General features: G+C 39.2%; 1 protein-coding gene across 1 annotated transcript in view; it reads right to left on the reverse strand.

Annotated features, from left to right (window-relative positions):
• Positions 1 to 9,808: 9,808 nt before the first annotated feature.
• LOC307064891 (ATP-binding cassette sub-family C member 4-like) overlaps positions 9,809 to 21,187 on the reverse strand; it is a gene marked incomplete at both ends in the record, with an annotated part of 116,222 nt that continues 104,843 nt past the window's right edge. Inside the window, 2 exon segments of the mRNA XM_079721614.1 lie at positions 9,809 to 9,899; positions 9,901 to 9,914. Coding sequence (XP_079577740.1) covers positions 9,809 to 9,899; positions 9,901 to 9,914 — 105 coding nt within the window.

A 21,187-nucleotide genomic window follows, 5' to 3' on the forward strand; every position in this document is an offset into this window, starting at 1 on the left:
TACCATCTGTCTGTAAAGCCTGAGGTACCTTAGTGATTTCCTTGTGTCCCCCCCTCACTGCCCCGGGAAAGCTGAAATGAGCCCAGCCAGCAAGTGCTGCCCAGAGATGAGGCCCATTTTGTAGAGAAAAACTGAGTTTTCATCTTTTCATTGGGTATTTGCTCTTCTCAAATTTCATCTGTTTTCTAAACTTGTAAATGATGCCAGTAACTAGCTTACTGACTTTTATACGAATGACCTTGTAACCGAAAGTGGGGTCGGGCTGCTCGCGGCTCAAAAACCAATAAAGAGGCAAGGTTGGTGGAAAGGAAAGTTTGCTTTATTTTGGGTGCTGTCATGGGGGTTGGGGGGGAAGGCAGATGCCTGTCCAAAGGCCAACTCCCCCCTCCCCACCCCGACATTCAGTGGGCCAGAGCTTTCATAGACAGATGGAGAGGGCTGCATGCAGAAACAGCACAGTCAGCTCTGACAGTCATCTTGAAATTGGTCACTGGTGGTCTGACCATCGTCATCCTGATTGTTTTAAGGACAGTTAATCTTCAGTCCCAGGGTCGGTTTGTTCCCATTTCCTCGAGGCCAGTTCTTGGAATTGTGGCAGCTTATGTCATGGCTACAGCCTGGTCATCATGTAGTTCACCTCTTCTACCTGGTGACGGTTTCAGTATCTATAAGACAGCTCGCAGGTTATGGCTCAGAATATGATCTATAGCCCTTGAGGAGGCACTAAAGGTCCTTGAATTTGCTTACTGACTAAACTACTGTTGTTTTGTCCTGGTTGACTGTTTTCCTTTGCTTCTGTATTTTCTCACTTCTCTGATTAAACTTCTTTTATTTATTTATTTATTTATTTTTGCGGTACGCGGGCCTCTCACTGTTGCAGCCTCTCCCGTTGCGGAGCACAGGCTCCGGACGCGCAGGCTCAGTGGCCATGGCTCAGGGGCCCAGCCGCTCTGCGGCATGTGGGATCTTCCCAGACCGGGGCATGAACCCGTGTCCCCTGCATCGGCAGGCGGACTCTCAATCACTGCGCCACCAGGGAAGCCCTGATTAAACTTATTCTTTGGCTAAAGTTTTTCCACAGACAAAAGGCAGGCAGAGGACATGGGGGGAAGGACCATAGGGTCCTGCTCCGTTTCAGCTTCACTGGGGTTTTAGTGTTTTTATAGCTCAGTTTGGACTTAAGGTCTAAGAGGAGTCATACATTATGGCTAGTGGTAATTGTGAACTTTAGAAAAGAATAAATATTTTTCTATTTCTGTAAGAAATTTCAAACTATAGAAGAAGAAAGGAATAAGGATTTCTTTCTATTAGCCGAGTACACTTACTGATATTTTGGTTGTTTCTTAGTCCTTCCCGTAGAAATCTTTATGCACATCTGCACACAGCCACATCTTTTCTATAAAACTAAACAATTTTGAATCCTGAATCCTTCTTAATTTTCTGTGGTTTACATTTATTTATGGGCATTACATAATCTTTGAAACATGGTATTGCAGTTTATGCAGTCTTTCATTTTTGTTTAACAGTTTATTTCTAATTATGATGTGATGCATATCCATGACCATGTACTTTGGTGCATTTTTCCTTTTTCTGTATTCCTAGAAGTAGACTAACTGGTGAAAGGCCAAATTGTTTTCCATCAGGTTTGGACAGATTTGCCCTCTTAATAGCTGTTTGTGTGCTTATTTCATTGTCAATTTTGAGTACCTGAATTACATTTTTTCTCAGTCTGAAGTCTAAAATAATATCAGACAGTTTTAATTTGAATTTATTTGATTTATAGAGATGGAAGTTTTTGTGTATATTGACCATCTATTTGTCATTTTTGAATTGTCTCTTAATGGGTTTTTTCCTATGAGGCCTTTATATTTTTGAAATAACTTGAAGTAGTGCTTATAATATTTTGCCAGATTTTCATTTGTATTGTAATTTAGTTTAGAGGTTTTAAATTATATATCATTAATTATATTGAGATTTTTTTTTTTCTCCTGTTGCTTTTGTACTATGTCTTTTTTAAGATCCCAGCATCATCTAAATCTCCGTAAGCATTTTATTGTAGCTCTTTTATCATTTCTTATCTAACAATAAAGGCAGCTAGAATTTCTTATAGTATTTGATATAAGCTAGGCCCCGTTTTTTCCGAAACATCCCATTTCCCCATCATGGGACTAATTCTTCCTTTCCCCCGTCATTGAAAGTAAGGGGCACAGTTTATAACTGTGTCCAGCTGGGTACTAGATTGTCCAGTCTGCTGAGACTCTCCTTGGTCATGTCCCCACTGTCCTGCACTGCAGGCCTCTGGGGTGTGGTCTGCACTTCTCTCCCACCCTCATCTCTGAGGCCAGCAGGTTGGGGGTTAGTGCAGGACCTGTCCCAAGAGATGAGGGTTGAACAGTGTCTTGGGCCAGATGCACTTGGCCCATCAGGGAGTGGTTAAATCCTGGCTCTCCCGATGCTGGGCACACCTCAGTCAGTGAACTGTCACCTTGCAAAGGGAGTGCAGTTGTGGAAACTGCCACTGGTGTCAAGACAAACTCTCTGGAGACTCTTGTCTCAGAAAGATGATGACATAAGGGGGAATGCAAACTGGCTGAGTGCTGTGATGGTTTAGAGAGGTTGGTCCTGTTAGGCCCTCTGTAACTAGTGATCATGAGTGCATAGAAATGTTTAATTTCCAACTAGGATTCTTTGCACTATTTTCAGAATACCACTTGTATTAATCTTGTTCCTCGTTAAAAGTCAGAAATCCAGATGATGTGGATGGAGACTGGGTGAGCGTTCAAGGGCATTTTCTCTGGCCTTGACCTCTTCCCCTTTCCTAACCATTTAGTTTGATGAGTTTTGGTAATTTTATACAATAACTACAGCCCCAAGCAAATGTAGAACAGCCTGAAGGTGTATTATAATTTACTACTGTGTCTTTATGACAAAATAAACAGTGTAACAAATTTATCTCCTGTAGTTCATTCTTGGTTTTTTGGGTCTTTATAGTCCTGCATCTGGTCAGCCTGAGAGGTGTCAACTAGTGTCCACTCAGATGTGTCAAGTGGATAATTTGCCTTTTTTTTTTTTTTTTTTTTTTTGCGGTACGCGGGCCTCTCACTGTTGTGGCCTCTCCCATTGCGGAGCACAGGCTCCGGAGGCGCAGGCTCAGTGGCCATGGCTCACGGGCCCAGCCGCTCCGCGGCATGTGGGATCTTCCCGGACCGGGGCATGAGGCCGTGTCCCCTGCATCGGCAGGCGGACTCTCAACCACTGCGCCACCAGGGAAGCCCGGATAATTTGCCTTTCTGAGTCTTCCGGGGTCCCCAGATCTTGTTAACTCCCTTCCTTTGGTTGACCTGAAACAAATAGACTGTCAGATATTTCTCCAGGAAAATGGGTTTATTCGGGATCAGCAGAGAATTGCAATTCAAGGTCTGCCACCATGGAGCCACGTGCAAGTCCCCAAAGGGCAAGGGAAGAGGAACTCTTACACGTAGCAAAAGGAAGTTGGGAGGGCTGTAGAAAACAGAGTTTTTCACTGCTGAGTCTTTGCGGGGAAAGAAGAGGAGTCTGTCTTCTTCCCAACAGGCTCTACTATTGTTGTGACTTCATCTGTCAAAGTTGTCAGAGGCTTTCTGCTGGGCCTACATGGGGTTACTCAAGAGCGCTGTCCTGGCGAAGGCTGCGCTTTGTTTGGTGGAACTTTGTCCTGTTCAGAGCATCACTGATCCTCTCAGTTGATCCCTCAGCAGCCTTGGGAGGTGTTATCTCCATGTGTTCTCCCCATTTGCCAGAGGCCAACACTGAGACATTATGTGGCTAGTCCAAGGTCATAACAACCAGAAAGTGGCAAAGTCTAGACTCTAACACAGGAAGATTTCCACCTGAGGCACATCGAGTGGAATTTTTTTTTCCTCATTTAATTTAAAAAAATAGTGGTGAAATGCACACAGCATAAAATTTACCATCTGAACAATTTTTAAGCATTTGGTCCAGTGTTGTTATATACATTCACATCATTGTGCAATCAATTTCCAGAACTCTTTTCATCCTGCCTTAGTGTGTTATTAAACACTAACTCCCCACTCTCCTTCCTTCCCACCCCTGGCAACCACAGCGCCACTTGGTTCCTCTCTGAATCTGACTGCTCTGAGTACCTTCATGTAAGTAGAATCATACAGTTTCTGTCCTTTGTGACTGCACCATTGTACATCCCCACCGTCAGTGTGCAGGGGTTCCAGTTGCTCCACATCCTTGCCAAACTTTCTTTTCTCCTTTTCTTTTTTTCTCCCATAGTGCCCTCCTAATATGTGTGAAGTGGTATCTCATTGTGGTTTTGATTTGCATTTCCCTAACCATTATTGATTTTGAGCATCTTTTCCTGTGCAAGCAGAATTTTAAAGAGGGCCTTTCAGGGTAAGTCCCAGTGTTAATTCCCTGAGTGTTCTCTGTAGGAAATAACTGTAAGATACATGGCCCAACACGTTTCAAACCTGTTTACTTGTAAAGCTCACAGATTTATACTTTTGTTTTGGAAGTAAATTGAGACCTAGAGATATTAAGGGGCATGGAGATGCTGAACTGGAGTGGAGAAGGAGATTGGGGGGACAGTTGAGGCCCTGGGGCCTCAGTACCACTGCTGGGACTAGAAACCAGTCTTCTGACTCCTGGACTGGGGTGCTTTAGAGGTGCCAAGCTACCAGGGTTAGCAAAGTCTGAAGCTCAGTCTCTCTTATTGCTTCTTTAATAATTCATAGGCATCCACTTATTCAACAAATGATTCTTGAGTGTCTCCTCTGTATCTATATTATGCTGGGAATGACACAGTAAATAAGAGGATGGTGATCTCTGCCTTCATGGGTGGTTATTGTCTGGCCTTGGAAATTTCCTTACCCTGTAAAATCAGTAAAATGGTGTTACTCTTTGGGATACCTCTGCATATTAAATCATTTAAATAATGCATAATGGATTTGAATAGGTTTTGGGGGCGATCCTCTGTACAGTTGTTTTTTCCTTTTATAATAAGTAATTTGCAGAGAGATAATTTGATATTATGCCAGTATGGTGCCCCACATCACAGTTTCACCCACTGTTTTTTCCTTCAGTGGATAATTTTCTGCGTCCATTGTTCCTTCGTATTTCTTTGCATTTAATTATACAAGATAGTTCCCTTCTCTCCTGTCTATGGAGCAGTAAAAATCATGGATTCTTTTGTTATTTTTTTAATTAAAATTTTTTTTTTCTAATTAATTTGGCTGTGTTGGGTCTTCGTTGTTGCGCACAGGCTTTCTCTAGTTGCGGCGAGTGGGGGCTACTCTTTGTTGTGGTGCGCAGGCTTCTCACTGCAGTGGCTTCTCTTGTTGCGGAGCATGGGCTCTAGGCATGCAGGCTTCAGTAGTTGTGGCACACGGGTTCAGTAGTTGTGGCTCGCGGGCTCTAGAGTGCAGGCTCAGTAGTTGTGGCGCACGGGCTTAGTTGCTCCGCGGCATGTGGGATCTTCCCGGACTCGAACCCGTGTCCCCTGCATTGGCAGGCGGATTCTTAACCACTGCACCACCAGGGAAATCCCTGTTATCTAATGGGTTATAATTTTTCATGGTAGGTGTAGGGCCATTGATAAAGGTGAAGAGTGCTAGGTAATGTTGCTTCCTTGCAGTGCCCAGAGTCTTGGAATATTACCCGTATGTAAACACACATACAGGCATGGCTATCCTGAGTGCCTGTGGGTAACATGAGGGAAGACAGCTCGGGAACCCACCTACAGAGTGCAAGTGAGGAGTGATGGTCAGGTGAACTCACTAGGTATTATCACATGCACTTTTGTTGGCAGGATCTGATCCCTTTATTTTTTTTGAAGAAGGACTTAGTATCTTTTTTTTTTTAATTGAAGTATAGTTGATTTACAATATTGTGGTAGTTTCAGGTATATAGCAAAGATTCAGTTATGCATATATATATATTTTTTTCAGATTCTTTTCCATTATAGGTTATTAAAAGATACTGAGTACAGTTCCCTGTGCTATACAGTAGGTCCTTGCTGTTTATCTATTTTATATATAGTAGTGTGTATCTGTTAATCCCAAACTCCTAATTTATCTCTCCCCCAGTTTCCCCTTTGGTAACCATAAGTTTCTTTTCTATATCTGTGACTCTGCTTGTTTTGTAAGTAAGGTCACTTGCATCATAGTTTAGATTACACGTGTAAGTGATATCATATGGTATTTGTCTTTCCCTGCCTGACTTATTTCACTTAGTATGATCTCTAGCTCCATCCATGTTGCTGCAAATGGCATTATTTCATTCTTTTTTATGGCTGAGTAATCCATTGTATATATATACCACATCTTCTTTATCCATTCATTTATCGATGGACATTTAGGTTGTTTCCATGTTTTGGCTATTGTAAATAGTGTTGCTATGAACATTGGGGTGCATGTATCTTTTTGAATTAGAGTTTCTGTCTTTTCTGGATATATGCCCAGGAGTGGTATTGCTGGATCATATGGTAACTCTATTTTTAGTTTTTTAAGGAACCTCCATACTGTTTTCCATACTGGCTGTACCAATTTACATTCCCACCAACAGTATAGGAGGGTTCCCTTTTCTCCACACCCTCTCCAGCATTTATTATTTGTAGACTTTTTGATCATGGCCTTTCTGACTGGTGTGAGGTGATACCTCACTGTAGTTTTGATTTACATTTCTCTAATAGTGATATTGAGCTTCTTTTCATGTGCCTGTTGGCCAATGTATGTCTTTTGGAGAAATGTCTATTTAGGTCTTCTGCCCATTTTTTGATTGGGTTGGTTTTTTTTGATACTGAGCTATACGAGCTGTTTGTATATTTTGGAAATTAGTACTTTGTTGGTCAAAACATCATTTGCAAATATGTTCTCCCAGTCCATAGGTTTTCTTTCATTTTGTTTGTTGTTTCCTTTGCTGTGCAAAAGCTTTTAAGTTTAATTAGGTCCCATTTGCATATTTTTGGTTTATTTTCATTACTCTAGGAGGTAGATCAAAAAAGACATTGCTGCAATTTATGTCAGAGTGCTGCCTATGTTTTCCTCTAAGAGTTTTATAGTGTCTGGCCTTATGTTTAGGTCTTTAATCCATTTTGAGTTTATTTTTGTATGTGGTGTTAGAGAATGTTCTAATTTCATTCTTTTACATGTAGCTGTCCAGATTTCCCAGCACCACTTATTGAAGAGAATGTCTTTTCCCTATTGTATATTTTTTGCCTATATTCTTTGCCCTAGATTAATTGACCATGAGTAGTGTGTGGGTTTATTTCAAGACCTGATTCCCCCCTTTAAACTATATACAGGCTGGCCTTGCCTATTCCATGAGCACTCCATTCTTTCTTTTCTTGTGACCAGGGAACTAACAGTGAGAAAACTGACCACCTACAAATACTCATAGTCAGGGCAGGCTACATATTTTAAAGGGCCCAGTGCACAATGGAAAAAGCAGGGTCCACTGTTTAGAAATTATTTCAAGATAGCAACAACAGGACACCAACCAAGTATGGTTCAGTTTAACAAATGAGAGGCGGTCAGGGTATTACAGAAATATGAGTTACCTAGGATGAGGATTGATCTTAAGGTGGCTTCCTAGAAGAGGTGAAAACTGGGCTGACCCTAGAGAATGAGGCTATCTCCCCTACATGGACCTTCTTCTCTTTTTTTAGACCACAGGGTATTGAGGAGGATCACTTAGTCATTCTGACTTAAATGTCAGTCACCAAGAGTTTTCTGCCACAGTACATTCTAATTATCTACCTCTGGAGTTGTGACACATGCCATGGGGGGGCATGGAGAGGTACTGTCCAGACCTCCCTTCAAGGACTTGTTGCCCCAGCTGCTGGAAGTGCTGCTAGTAGGCAGTCTTTCGCCATCAGCTCCTCTGGGGGCAGCCTGTATGCAGTGACCCATCAAGGTGGAGGTATAAAGGCCTGGCCGTTGGACATGTCAGGAAACCCTGAAGGGTCGTCTTCATTCCAGAGCCCCCATGGGGTCAGCTAAGGTCATCTGGCCAGTGTTCCAGCTTGATTTCTCCCTCTGCCCTATCTTGTTTCTTCCCTCTCGCTTCTGCAAGTATTGATCCCAAGGGCACCCCTAATAAACATCCCAACACTAAACTCCATCTGGGTCTGTATCCCAGAGAACCAACTTGCAGCATGTATCAGAAAACATTCCAGTACTTGGGGAGGATTTTTATTTGAAAATTACTGGTTACACATATAACATTTTAGAATCACCAAGTAAAATACAAAATGGTGGAAACAAGGACTTTGTGGGTGAATGTGGTTACCTTTGGTTTAAAATCCTCAATCTAATGTTGTCTGACCAAACTGAAATTATCTATTAATAACAAAAGAAAACTATTATGTTGAAGCATATGAAACTGCCATTTTATAAGTTAAAAAAAAAGGTTGAATGTTAGCAATTCCACATGGTTCAATCTAATAGAAAAAATACATTAGCATTTGAAACTTAGAGGACATTATACTTATGAATAACTCATGGGTAAAATATATAATTGAGTTAAATTGGAAATTTGAAAATACCTAATACTATGGTTATTGATGAGTGCTAAGCACCAAAACTTGTAGGTTGCAGCTAAGGTGGGTCTTAGGGGAAAAAAGTACGCTTTATGTACTTAGAATTAAGTTAAAAATTAATCTTTTTCTAATATAAGTTTCCAGTTTAAGAATTGAGAAAAAAAATCTCAAAATAAATGAAAAGTTGAAGGAAAAAAGAGTAATATAATGAACTAGAAAATGTTTAAAAAATCAGAAAGGATCAATCAAGCCATAAAAAGCAAAAAAACACAATTATAGGTGCTGCAGAGTTTAAACATATAAGATATTGTGAATAACTTTATGTCAATCAAGTTCAAAACTCACAGGCAATCCACTCCTAGAGAAATAAAACGTACCAAAAATGACTCTATAGAAATAACAAACTGAATAGTCCTAAAATAATTACCAAAAATTAACCAGACATTGATGGTTGCACAACACTGTAAATGTGATTGATGACACTGAATTGTATGTTTAAAAATGGTTATATGGCAAATTTTATGTTATATATATTTTACCACAATAAAAATTAAAAAATAAGATCTTCAGTCTAAAAGACAATCGATCACACATCTGTCCTTCATTATGAAATCCCCTAGAAGGGCTCCTATTTTGAAAAAGTGTATTTTCTCTCCCTTCTCTTTTAGAACATATAATATTGTCCTTCTGTATTTTAACCCTATATCTTTTTTCTTCTTCTGGAGAGGGGGGATGCCTCTCTCTCATATAATGTCACTTAAACTAAGGTATATTTTTTGTTTTTCCTATTAGTTTTCTCTTACTATTTTAACCAGGGGTCTTTGGGTATGGAACCCAGTTCTGTTAAAGTGGTGAGACAAAATGGCAACTTCACACACTTCAACTAAATAGAATCCCTGATATAACTGGACAGGGGTATATAATTTGGGGAATAGTAAGAAACATCTGTGACAACTTTGTCTTGCACCTTAGAAAATGTGCTTTGTCTCTGGAGTCTCTCAAGGCACAAAAACTGGGAGACAGCTTTTATTGGTGGCTTGTACCTCTGATTTAGGTAAGAAAAAAAGTAGTATAACATAATAAAAATAATCCTTTTGTAAGAGCTTAGAATCGTTGGGTGAAGTTGGAGAAAATAATCCAAATAAATGAACATCTTGTATGTGTAAATATTTGTTGCTGGTGTAAAGAAAATACAATATAGCTTATGCAGTGTGAAAACTATTGGAGAAATGCCTTCGGAATAGACTTGACCTCGTGGTAGAATCATGGTGCTAACTCAAAAATTGTTAAGGCTGAGGGCTGTCCATTGGAAGCGTTCATAACCTCATGGTTACTGTGAGTAATATGTCTATGTCATTTTGAAGTGCACCTGAGGGGAAAAAAGACAGAAACAACATGTTTAAAAGTTTTAAAGTCCTCCTCCCTAAGGCAGTGCATTTCTAGGTCCACTTCTTTATGTGAAGCAAATCATATCACTACTGGAGGCACAATAAAAAAAAACCAGGGATGTATTTATTCTATGGAGGAAGTAGCCCCTTTAAAACCCTCAGTGGGGCTGAGCTTATTACCAAACAACCTGTAGATCCACTTGAGTTCTGCTCATTCTGATTTACAGATATGTTTTATCACTATATTACATTGTTAAGCAGAATCATTTTACTGACTCAAAACCTGGAGATATATTAAAAACGGTGACAGAGAGGTTGGGAAATCTAGTGTCTGAAAAGTGTTTCTCATTTTCACACATAAAATGAGCACACCAGATTTGGATGTTAATATCAGGTTGTCATCCCTATATTTTATAAACTCAGACTGACAAGCATTGAAACACTGGCATATATGTATGAAATATGCTAGCATTTAATTTGTGCAGCAAAGCAGTTATAGGGCCTATAGAAATGTGATCTGTGGATGGTGGGTCACAGGAATGAAAAGAGAATCAAAAGCTTTAACAAAGACTCAACCAAGCAACTTCGAAAAAGAAAGATGATACCAAATAATAGGACAGGTCTTTGCCAGGCCTTAAAGAGTTCTTGAATTCTACCAATTTCTAGCTGAACTGGAAGAAATAAAGGTTTTCTGATAAATGTATAATCAGAACATAAAGGAAATGAAATGCTGTCAAGTTTCTCTGTTCCACAGTCATCAGTTTTTAGTAGCTGTATTGTATCTCAGTTCCGTGACAGATGTGCAGAACAAAATGAAATAATGTCAAGGTTTGTGAGCTGTTATCTCAAAATGTATTTCTTTGAAAAAGGACTTCAGATGTCATTTTTTTCCCCCAAAGACGAATGTGAAATGTTTTGTTTGAGTCTTTATAACAGAAAATGTACCATCTATCTGAGGCTGACTTGTGTCAGGATCTGGGTCACCTAAACATAGGATTATGGATTTATTTTATAAAACCTGGGACCAAATACATTTGTGGGTGTTGTCAACAAAGTTATCATGAGAGATAATGGACATCACACATGAAATAGAAAAGCACTGAGACACCGGCCTTCATATCAAGTGTACTTTCTTTTTCTCTTGTTGCTTGCATACTTGCTACCCGCCTCTGAACAGCACTGAATATGAAATGCTATATATTAAAATGTCCCTTAAGTTAAGCAGAAAAATAAGAAATTCTCCAAGAATGCGTGGACCCCACTGGGTGAAATCTGAGGCTATTTCCATTATAATGCAAGAATTTAAAAAAATAAGGCCTTTAGCGGGGAGGCTAATTGCATATGATCTCTCTCCTCCATTTTTTAAAGCTAGCCATATTTTGTGTGGTTATCTATTATGTACTGTCTTGGTGAAACTAAAAACAGCCCAAAGACAAATGGAAATACTTTTAACTTTCTACTGCTTGACGGTCCTCCCCAAATCACCTGGTTCCTTTCCCTATACCTCTTCTCAATGTAATTTTTTAAAAGAAAAAAAATTTTTTAAATTAATTATTTTTGGCTGTGTTGGGTCTTCGTTGCTGTGCGCAGGCTTTCTCTAGTTGTGGTGAGCGGGGGCTACTCTTTGTTGCAGTGCACGGGCTTCTTATTGCAGTGGCTTCTCGTTGCGGAGCACAGGCTCTAGGTGCACGGGCTTCAGTAGTTGTGGCACATAGGCTCAGTAGTTGTGGCACATGGGCTTAGTTGCTCTGCGGTATGTGGGATCTTCCCAGACCAGGGCTCGAACCCGTGTCCCCTGCATTGGCAGGCAGACTCGTAACCACTGCACCACTAGGGGAGCCCAGAAAATATTACTAGCACCTTTTAACCAAAATGGCCTTTGCTTCATGGTCTGCAATAATTGAAACCGAATACTGAAAACAAGCTTTCTGTGTATAAAAGCCTTGATTTGACCCTTCTCTTTCTCATGGTGTAGACCACACTCTGGCTGACAGCAGAAGTGACAGAAGGCATCTTTTTCACAGGGCGGGTTATGAAGAGAGTTGAGATGACTGAACGCTTGTTAGCAGAGTCCTTGTGGATGGGCTGAGCCTGAATGGAGAGGCCCAATCTCACCTCTCTCTCTCTCCTGGAACCACTGCTGACCCTGGAAAAATCACTTAAGCTTTCTCCACACTGGCTACTGCATTTGTGAAATGAGACAATGACCTACCTCATAGGAACTAAGTGATGGCCGCAAACTGCAGGTTTAAAACATGCTGAGCTAAGTGTTGGGTGAGATTATGATGCTGCTCAGAGACGTGGCCCCTTAGTCCATGGAAAGTAGCAGCATCAGTCAGATTGAATGATGAAAACAGAACATCTCAGAGGCCCTTTTGTGAATCTTGTAGTTTTATCTTAAAAGAAGCCCAGTTGAGACACATTTAGCTCAGTGAACATGGTAACCTGGGTGGCAGAAAGGTGGTTAAAAAATTACTCTTTCTAATCTGTGACTTTGAGAAGTTACCTCGGTTCTTCTGCCTCAGTTTCTCCATCTGAGGGATAATAATGCCAGCTCAGAATGGTTGTGAAGATTAAAAGAGATAACGCCCAAAATACTCAAGTCATGGTAAGCAGAGCATAAGACCAGTGAGTGGTGGGCTTCTTGGCCCTCTTCCCCGTCTTCTCTCGGGCATGGTTCATTATAGTTCCTCCAGTGTAGGTTAAAACAGTCTAGTACTTAAACTCCAGCTTGTAAATAAAACCACCATCATGGAATTAGATCTTACTAAGAGCAACACAACAATAAAAGCTCACTTGCATGGATAAAAGCCAGCAATCAGTGCTTCAATATATGTAGAATTCTGGCTCAAGACTATACGTTTATTCTCCCTGAACTGCATGGCCCTAGTTCAATCCCAGTAACCCTCAAACTCCTCATCTTGAAAGCAGGTCTAACTTTGTGTACATACTGGCAGGTACGTTACCGAAGTTAAAGAGTGCTGGAGAGTTAGAAAGGATTTTTGCTTTTAACTTAACGAAATAATGAATATTCTTTCCCCTTATCCTTTCAGAAATCACCCTAAACAGCAAGGATACTGGGAGATAAAAAATAAGCCCAATCTTTGATGAAATCAGGAGTCATTTGAAATTCCAAGGGACAAAATATCTGGACAGGCTACATTAAGCAACTGGATCCAGTGGGCTGTGGCACGACAGAGATGGTACGTAAGGGGAGCAAATCTCAGCATCATGGGAGAACATAGCTCTCCAACTAAGGGGCAAATGCCAGTGAGGAATCATATAGAATCAGTATCTTTGCCTGAAGCATGTAGATTGGCGAGGTCCTAGGAGAAGAGAGATTTTGAAATGCAAGCACCATTGACTGCCCATCTCTGCAGGCTAGGGAGGAATACAGGCTAAATGAATTTGTGTTCTCGATTTCTCTCTCACTTGCTTATTTTTTCTCTCTAGGCCATGTGGAACTTCTGTGTTAAGCACAGAGAATTCCCTTTAGTCTCAAATGATGCCCTAGCCACAACCATCCCACAGATATATGGTCTAAAACAAACTCAATTCAAAGGTGAGTAGTAGGAATAACAGTAATAAAAAAAGTAGTATAGGATCTGTAAAATACACAAACAAAAATGAAGGAATAAGATGAGCATATGATGGATGAAAAAATACTCACTGAAAACATGAAAATTATTAAAAATATAACAATACATTCAAAGAAAATATAGTAGAACAGTCAACCTGTGGACATCCAAGAGTACAGGAAAACATGGCACAGCAACAATGATGAAACATGAGTTGACAGAGGCTGAAAGTGAAATGGAAGAGAAAAATGAAAACATCAAAGAAATCATTCTAAAAGGCAGCATGAAGATTAGTCACTGCTGAAAAAACAACATGAGACATGGAGGATAGGATTGAGAAAGCAAGGCAAATAACTAAATTAATGAAAAATTTTAAAGGATTAAGGAGGTAATAGCTTTATAAAACAGACAAAGGACAGCAACATATACATTATAGATAGCTGTAAAGAGGAGAGTCTAATCAAATAAATTCAAAGATGTAATTCAAGCAAATGCTTAGAAATAAAAGACTCGAATCTAGAGATCAAGAGTGCATGATGTCCTAGGAAAAACTAATGACCTTCAAAATACAGAAAGAATCCTTTAAGAATCCAGGAAAGAAGATCAAGTTTTATCAAATTAGAGATGCAGCAGGTAAATATTTCATACAGTTAACCCTTGAGCAACGTAGAGGTTGGGGCGCTGATCCTCTGGACAGTCTGTATATAACACTGCAGTCACCCTCCATATCTACAGATTGAATGAACTGTGGATCATGCAGTACTGCAGTACAAATTTTTTTGAAAGTGAATACAAGTTAACCTGTGGAGTTCAAACTGTACTGTTCAAGGGTTAACTATATTTACAATAAGTCAGGGATTCTAACTCCAATACACAAAATGATATAGAGCCTTGTTTACAAACCTTTATTTGTACTGCCACCCACAGTAGTAAATATATTTAAATTTACATTGAGTACCAGTACAGACTGAGTACCAGTGCAGATTTCACTGTCTATATTCATCTATCCTGAAAGGAATTTAATGAAATATTTACTGTTACTAGGAAAGATACATTGCTATTCTTCGTCCATTCCATTCTTTTCTATTTCATTTCTTAAAACATGCTGGTCATGACTGACTAAATGGATTTCACAGGCCCACTAAGGACTCACAACCCAAACTTTTAAAAACAGTATACAAGGAGCAAACTTTAGTCAACTAGAGATGCAAAAAGTATCATTTAACACAGGTAAGTAAAATAATAGAGGTTTAAGTATTTTTAAAGATTTGAAGGTGAGCAGTAGAAGAAAAACCATTTAAACAACTAAAATTTGTTGGTAGAATGGAGTAAAGGGAAACATGTTTATAATGTGGAGTCAATAATAAGGAAATAAAGTATTCCTGGAAGATATTAAAGCAACACACAAAATAATGAACAAAAAACCAAAAATTACAGACTACAAAATAAAAGGTTTTAAAATAAGAATACTAAAAACTGAAAGCATAACAGAACTAAGATAAAACATACCCCTAAGGGCTAAGATTAAATCTCAGGCCTAAACCTAACTATAATACTTGCCATTGCAGGAGACACATCTACAATCTGTTATCAAAAGACAAAGACATATCAGGCAAATGAAAACTGGGGACTTAATTTCAGTTTTTTTTTTTTTTTTTTTTTTTTGTGGTATGCGGGCCTCTCACTGTTGTGGCCTCTCCCGTTGCGGAGCACAGGCTCCGGATGCGCAGGCTCAGCAGCCATGGCTCACGGGCCCAGCCGCTCCGCGGCATATGGGATCCTCCCAGACCGGGGCACGAACCCGTATCCCCTGCATCGGCAGGCGGACTCTCAACCACTGCGCCACCAGGGAGGCCCTTAATTTCAGTTTTGAACCAGGTTGGATTCAGGGTCAGAAACTGAATCAAAGAAAGGCACTTGAGTGTTGTATGAAAGAAGAGAACGTTAGCACTCCCCTTGACAAGGATGGAAGAGGTCCTTGGGCCTGACGACGTGCAAATGGTTAAGGCATTGCCACCTGCTTCAGGGCATCTAACCATCATTTTTTGGTAAATTTAAGAAAACTGAAATCCTATCCAGCATCTTTTCTGATCACAACACTATGAGATTAGAAATCAATTAGAGAAAAAAATGTATAAAACACTAACACGTGGAGGCTAAACAATTTGTTACTAAACAACCAATGGATCACTGAAGAAATCAAAAAGGAAATCAAAAAATACCTAGAGAAAAATGAAAATGAAAACACAACAAGCCAAAACCTATGAGATGCAGCAAATGCAGTTTGAAGAGGGAAGTTTATTTGAAAAATCTCAAATAAACAACCTAACCTTACACCTAAAGCAACTAGAGAAAGAACAACAAACAAAACCCAAATTAGTAGAAAGAAAGAAATCATAAAGATCAGAGCAGAAATAAATGAAGCAGAGACGAAGAAAACCAGAAAAGACCAATGAAAGTAAAAGCTGGTTCTTTGAAAAGATAACGTTGAAAAACCTTTAGCCAGACTCATCAAGAAAAAAAGGGGGAGGGCTCAAATCAATAAAATTAGAAATGAAAAAGAAGTTACAGCTGACATCACAGAAATACAAAGGATCATAAGAGACTACTACAAGCAACTATATGCCAATAAAATGGACAACCTGGAAGAAATGGACAAATTCTTAGAAATGCACAGCTTTCCAAGACTGAACCAGGAAGAAATAGAAAATATGAACAGACCAATCACAAGTACTAAATTGAAGCAGTGATTTATAAAAATTCCAGGACCAGATGGCTTCAAAAGAGAATTATATCAAACATTTAGAGAATTAACACCTGTCTTTCTGAAACTCTTCCAAAAAATTGCAGAGGGAGGAACACTCCCAAATTCGTTCTGTGAGGCCACCATCACCCTGATTACAAAACCAGACAAAGAATACCACAAAAAAAGAAAATTGCAGGCTATGTCTCTGATGAACATTGATGCAAAAATCCTCAACAAAGTACTAGCAAACCAAATCCAACAACACATTAAAAGGATCATACACCATGATCATGTGGGATTTATCCCAGGGATGCAAGGATTCTTCAGTGTTTGCAAATCAATCAGTGTGATACACCACATTAACAAACTGAGGAATAAAAACCATATGATCATCTCAAGAGATGCAGAAAAAGCTTTTGACAAAATTCAACACCCATTTATGATAAAAAAAAAAACTCCAGAAAGTGGGCATAGAGGGAAACTGCCTTAACATATAACAAAGGCCATATATGACAAATCCACAGCTAACAACATACTCAATGGTGAAAAGCTGAAAGCATTTCCTTTAAGATCAGGACAAGTCAAGGACGTCCATTCTCACCACTTTTATTCAACATAGTTTGGAAGTCCTAACCATGGCAATCAGAGAAGAAAAACAAAGAAAAGGAATCCAAATTGGAAAGAAGTAAAACTGACACTGTTTGCAGGTGACATAATACTATACATAGAAAATCCTAAAGATGCCACCAGAAAACTACTAGAACTCATCAATGAATTCCTTAATGCAGGATACTAAAGTAACACACAGAAATGTCTTGCATTCCTATATACTAAAAACAAAAGATCAGAAAGAGAAATTAAGGAAACAACCCCATTTACCACTGCATCAAAAAGAATAAAATACCTAGGAATAAACCTACCTAAGGAGACAAAAGACTTGTACTCTGAAAACTATAAGACACTGGTGAAAGAAATCGAAGCTGACACAAACAGATGGAAAGATATACCGTGTTCTTGGATTGGAAAAATCAATATTGTCAACATGACTATACTACCCAAGGCAATCTACAGATTCAATGCAATCCCTATCAAATCACCAATGATAACTTTTCACAGAACTAGAACCAAAAAAATTAATTTGTATGGAAACACAGAAGACCCTGAATAGCCAAAGCAATCCTGAGAAAGAAAAATGGAGCTGGAGGAATCATGCTCCCTGACTATACTACAAAGCTACAGTCATCAAAACAGTATGTACTGGTGCACAATCAGAAATATAGATCAATGGAACAGGATAGAAAGCCTAGAAATAAATCCACACACCTATAGTTTTGTCAATTAACCTATGAGAAAGGAGGCAAGACTGTACAGTGGAGAAAAGACAGTCTCTTTAATTAAGTGGTGCTGGGAAAACTGGACAGCTACATGTAAGAGAATGAAATTAGAGCATTCTCAAACACCGTACACACACAAAAAATGTAAGGCTATAAAACTCTTAGAGGAAAACATAGGCAGAACTCTGACATAAATGTCTTTTTTGATCTACTCCCTAGAGTAATGAAAATAAAAACAAAAATATGCAAATGGGACCTAATTAAACTTAGAAGCTTTGCACAGCAAAGGAAACAATAAACAAAATGAAAAGACAACCTACGGACTGGGAGAAGATATTTGCAAATGATGTGATGACCAACAAGGTATTAATTTCCAAAATATACAAACAGTTCATATAGCTCAGTATCAAAAAAAGAAAAAATCCCAAACAACCCAATCAAAAAGTGGGCAGAAGACCTAAATAGACATTTCTCCAAAGTAGACACACAGATGACCATAAAGCATGTGAAAAGATGCTCAACATCACTAATTATCAGAGAAATGCAAATCAAAACTACAATGAGGTATCACCTCACACTGGTCAGAATGGCCATCATCAGAAAGCCTAAAACAATAAATGCTGGCAAGGGTGTGGAGGAAAGGGACCCCTACTACACTATTGGTGGGAATGTAAATTGGTACAACCACTATGGGGAACAGTATGGAAGTTCCTTAAAAAACTAAAAATAGAACCATAATCCAGGAATCCCATTCCTGGGCATATATTTGGAGAAAACCATGGTGCAAAAGGATACATACACCCCAATGTTCATTGCAGCACTATTTACAATAGCCAAGACATGGAAGCAACCTAAATGTCCTTTGACAGATGAATGGATAAAGAAGACATGGCATATATATACAATGGAATATTAGCCATAAAAAAGAATGAAATAATGCCATCTGCAGCAACATATGTGGACCTAGAGATTATACTAAGTGAAGGAAGTCAAAGACAAATATCCTGTGATATCACTTACATGTGGAATCTTAAAAACATGATACAAATGAAGTTATTTACAATACATAAATAGACTCACAGACATAGAAAACAAACTATTGGTTACCAAAGGGGAAACGTCGGGGGAGGAGGGATAAATCAGGAGCTTGGGATTAACATACACTCACTACTATATGTAAAATTTTGCGCTGGCCAAAAAAATTCCTTCAGTTTTTAAGTAAAAATAAGACATTTTTCATTTTCTCCAAGAACTTCATTGAACAATGTATTCACCATTTTGTTCCACTACTTTCTGCCTTTTTTCAGGCAACTTCATAATTCCATCTTCCCAAAACTTTTTGTCTGAGGAAAGAACTGTTCAAAGTACCTTTTATAGCTTTCCAGGGAACTGAAACTTTTTCCATTACGAGAATTTTGTAAAGGCCGAAATAAACGGAAATTCAAAGGTGCAATGTCTGGTGAATATGGCAGATGAATCAGAACTTCCCAGCCAAGCTGTAATGGTTTTTGCCTGGTCATCAAAAAACATGCGGTCTTGCATTATCCTGATGGAAGATTATGCATTTTCTTGCGACTAATTCCAGATGCTTTTCATCAAGTGCTGCTTTCAGTTGGTCTCATTGGGAGCAGTGTTGCAGCAACACGAGAAATGAGTAAATGGCCTTAGGCACATACCAGCCAAACAGGCCTGCAAGAGTTAAGCAGTCTTGGTTATTCTTTAGCTGTTCCTACTAACACACACTTGTAGCTAGACTTGTCCTTCACAAAGCTAAACAAAGCCAATTACTCTCTGACTCCATATGAATTATACTCTGCACCTAGCATTCTTCTCCCCCTACACTCCCCTGTAGCATTCTGCATTTCAAAAACAAGGTCATGGCTGATAACTTCAGGGACACCGGACCTGGTTGCTGAGCCACCTGATGCCAGCTTTCGGCCATAAATTTGCAGAAGAAGGAAATGCAAGACCTTCATTGGTTTGAGCCTTATCACCTACCCCAGACCATGGAGTCTTGGCCTATAAAACCTTTCCCTATTCCCCAGGGATGGGGGGGCACAGTTCTTGAGGTGGTAGCCTGCTGTGTCCTCTCTTTGCCTGTTAAAGAATAAAAGCTACTTTTTCTCGTTCTGCTAAAACTCTTCGTATTTCTTTTTGGCATTGGTGAACAGAGAGCCAAGATTGTGGCATCAGCCAAACTTGTTGGAATTAATCGTTGGATTTCTGGAAGGAGCTCATAATAGAGGACTCCCTTCCAATCCCACCATATAGACAACATCACCTTCTTTGGATGAAGACCACCGGTGCCTTTGGTGTGGTTGGTGGTGGTTCATTTCACCTGCCCCACAATCTCTTCTGTTCCACATTACTGTACAGTATCCACTTTTCATCGCCTGTCACAGACTGTTTATATTAGTTTCAGTAGAGAATTGCATGTGGAAATATGGTCAAGAAAGTTTTTTGTGCTTATGTGGAAACCAAACATCAAAGCGATTAACATAACCAAGCTGGTGCAAATGATTTTCAGTGCTTGATTTGGATATTTTGAGTATGTCATCTATCTCCTGCATGGTATAATGTTGATTGTTCTCAATTAATGATTTGATTGCTATCAACTTCAACTGGTCTACCCAACCGTGGAGCATCGTCTAGTGAGAAATCTCCAGCACGCAACTTCACAAACCACTTTTGACATATACAATCAGTCACAGCACCTTCTCCATACACTGCACAAATCTTTTTTTGCGTTTCAATTGCACTTTTGCCTTTCTTGAAATAATAAAGCATAATATGCCAAAAATGTTGTTTTCTTCAATCTTCAATATTAAAATGGCTACACAAAAATTCACCAATTTTAAGTTATTTTTTTACATGCAGGCTGATATGACAGCTGTCACAATACAATCTAACAAAATTGTTTTGAATGAAGTTAAAGACAACTAAGCACTACTAGAGCTGACTTACGGAAAAAACTGAAGGAACGTTTTGGCCAACCCAATAGATAACCAACAAGGACCTGCTGAATAGCACAGGGAAATCTACTCAATATTCTGTGATAACCTATATGAGAAAAGAATCTGAAAAAGAATGAATATATGTATAACTGAATCACTTTGCTGTGCACCCTGAAAGTAATACAGCATTGTAAATCAACTATACTCCAATAAAATTTGAAACAAAACAAAAAAAGGCACTTTAAAATAGTAGAAAATGTAATTCATAGTGAAAAACCTAAGTCATGAATATCTAGGGACTGAATTATAGCACTGAAATTATCAAAACAAATTACAAGAACTATAAAATGGAACTTGGTACAGTATGAGACTAATTCACTTCTCTAGGTCCAAGTCACATCAAATGGACCAAAATAAATAAGAATAGAGAAAACCTAAATAATGTAATTAATAAAATCACTGTAATTAAAAATTAAACTCTATACCTTAAATAGCCAATAGTCCATCTTTTTTTTTTTTTTTTTTTTTGTGGTATGCGGGCCTCTCACTGTTGTGGCCTCTCCCGTTGCGGAGCACAGGCTCTGGACGCGCAGGCTCAGCGGCCATGGCTCACGGGCCCAGCCGCTCTGCGGCATGTGGGAT

This window comes from Hyperoodon ampullatus, assembly GCF_949752795.1.
Source record: "Hyperoodon ampullatus genome assembly, chromosome: 16".
Taxonomy (NCBI): Eukaryota; Metazoa; Chordata; class Mammalia; order Artiodactyla; family Ziphiidae; genus Hyperoodon; species Hyperoodon ampullatus.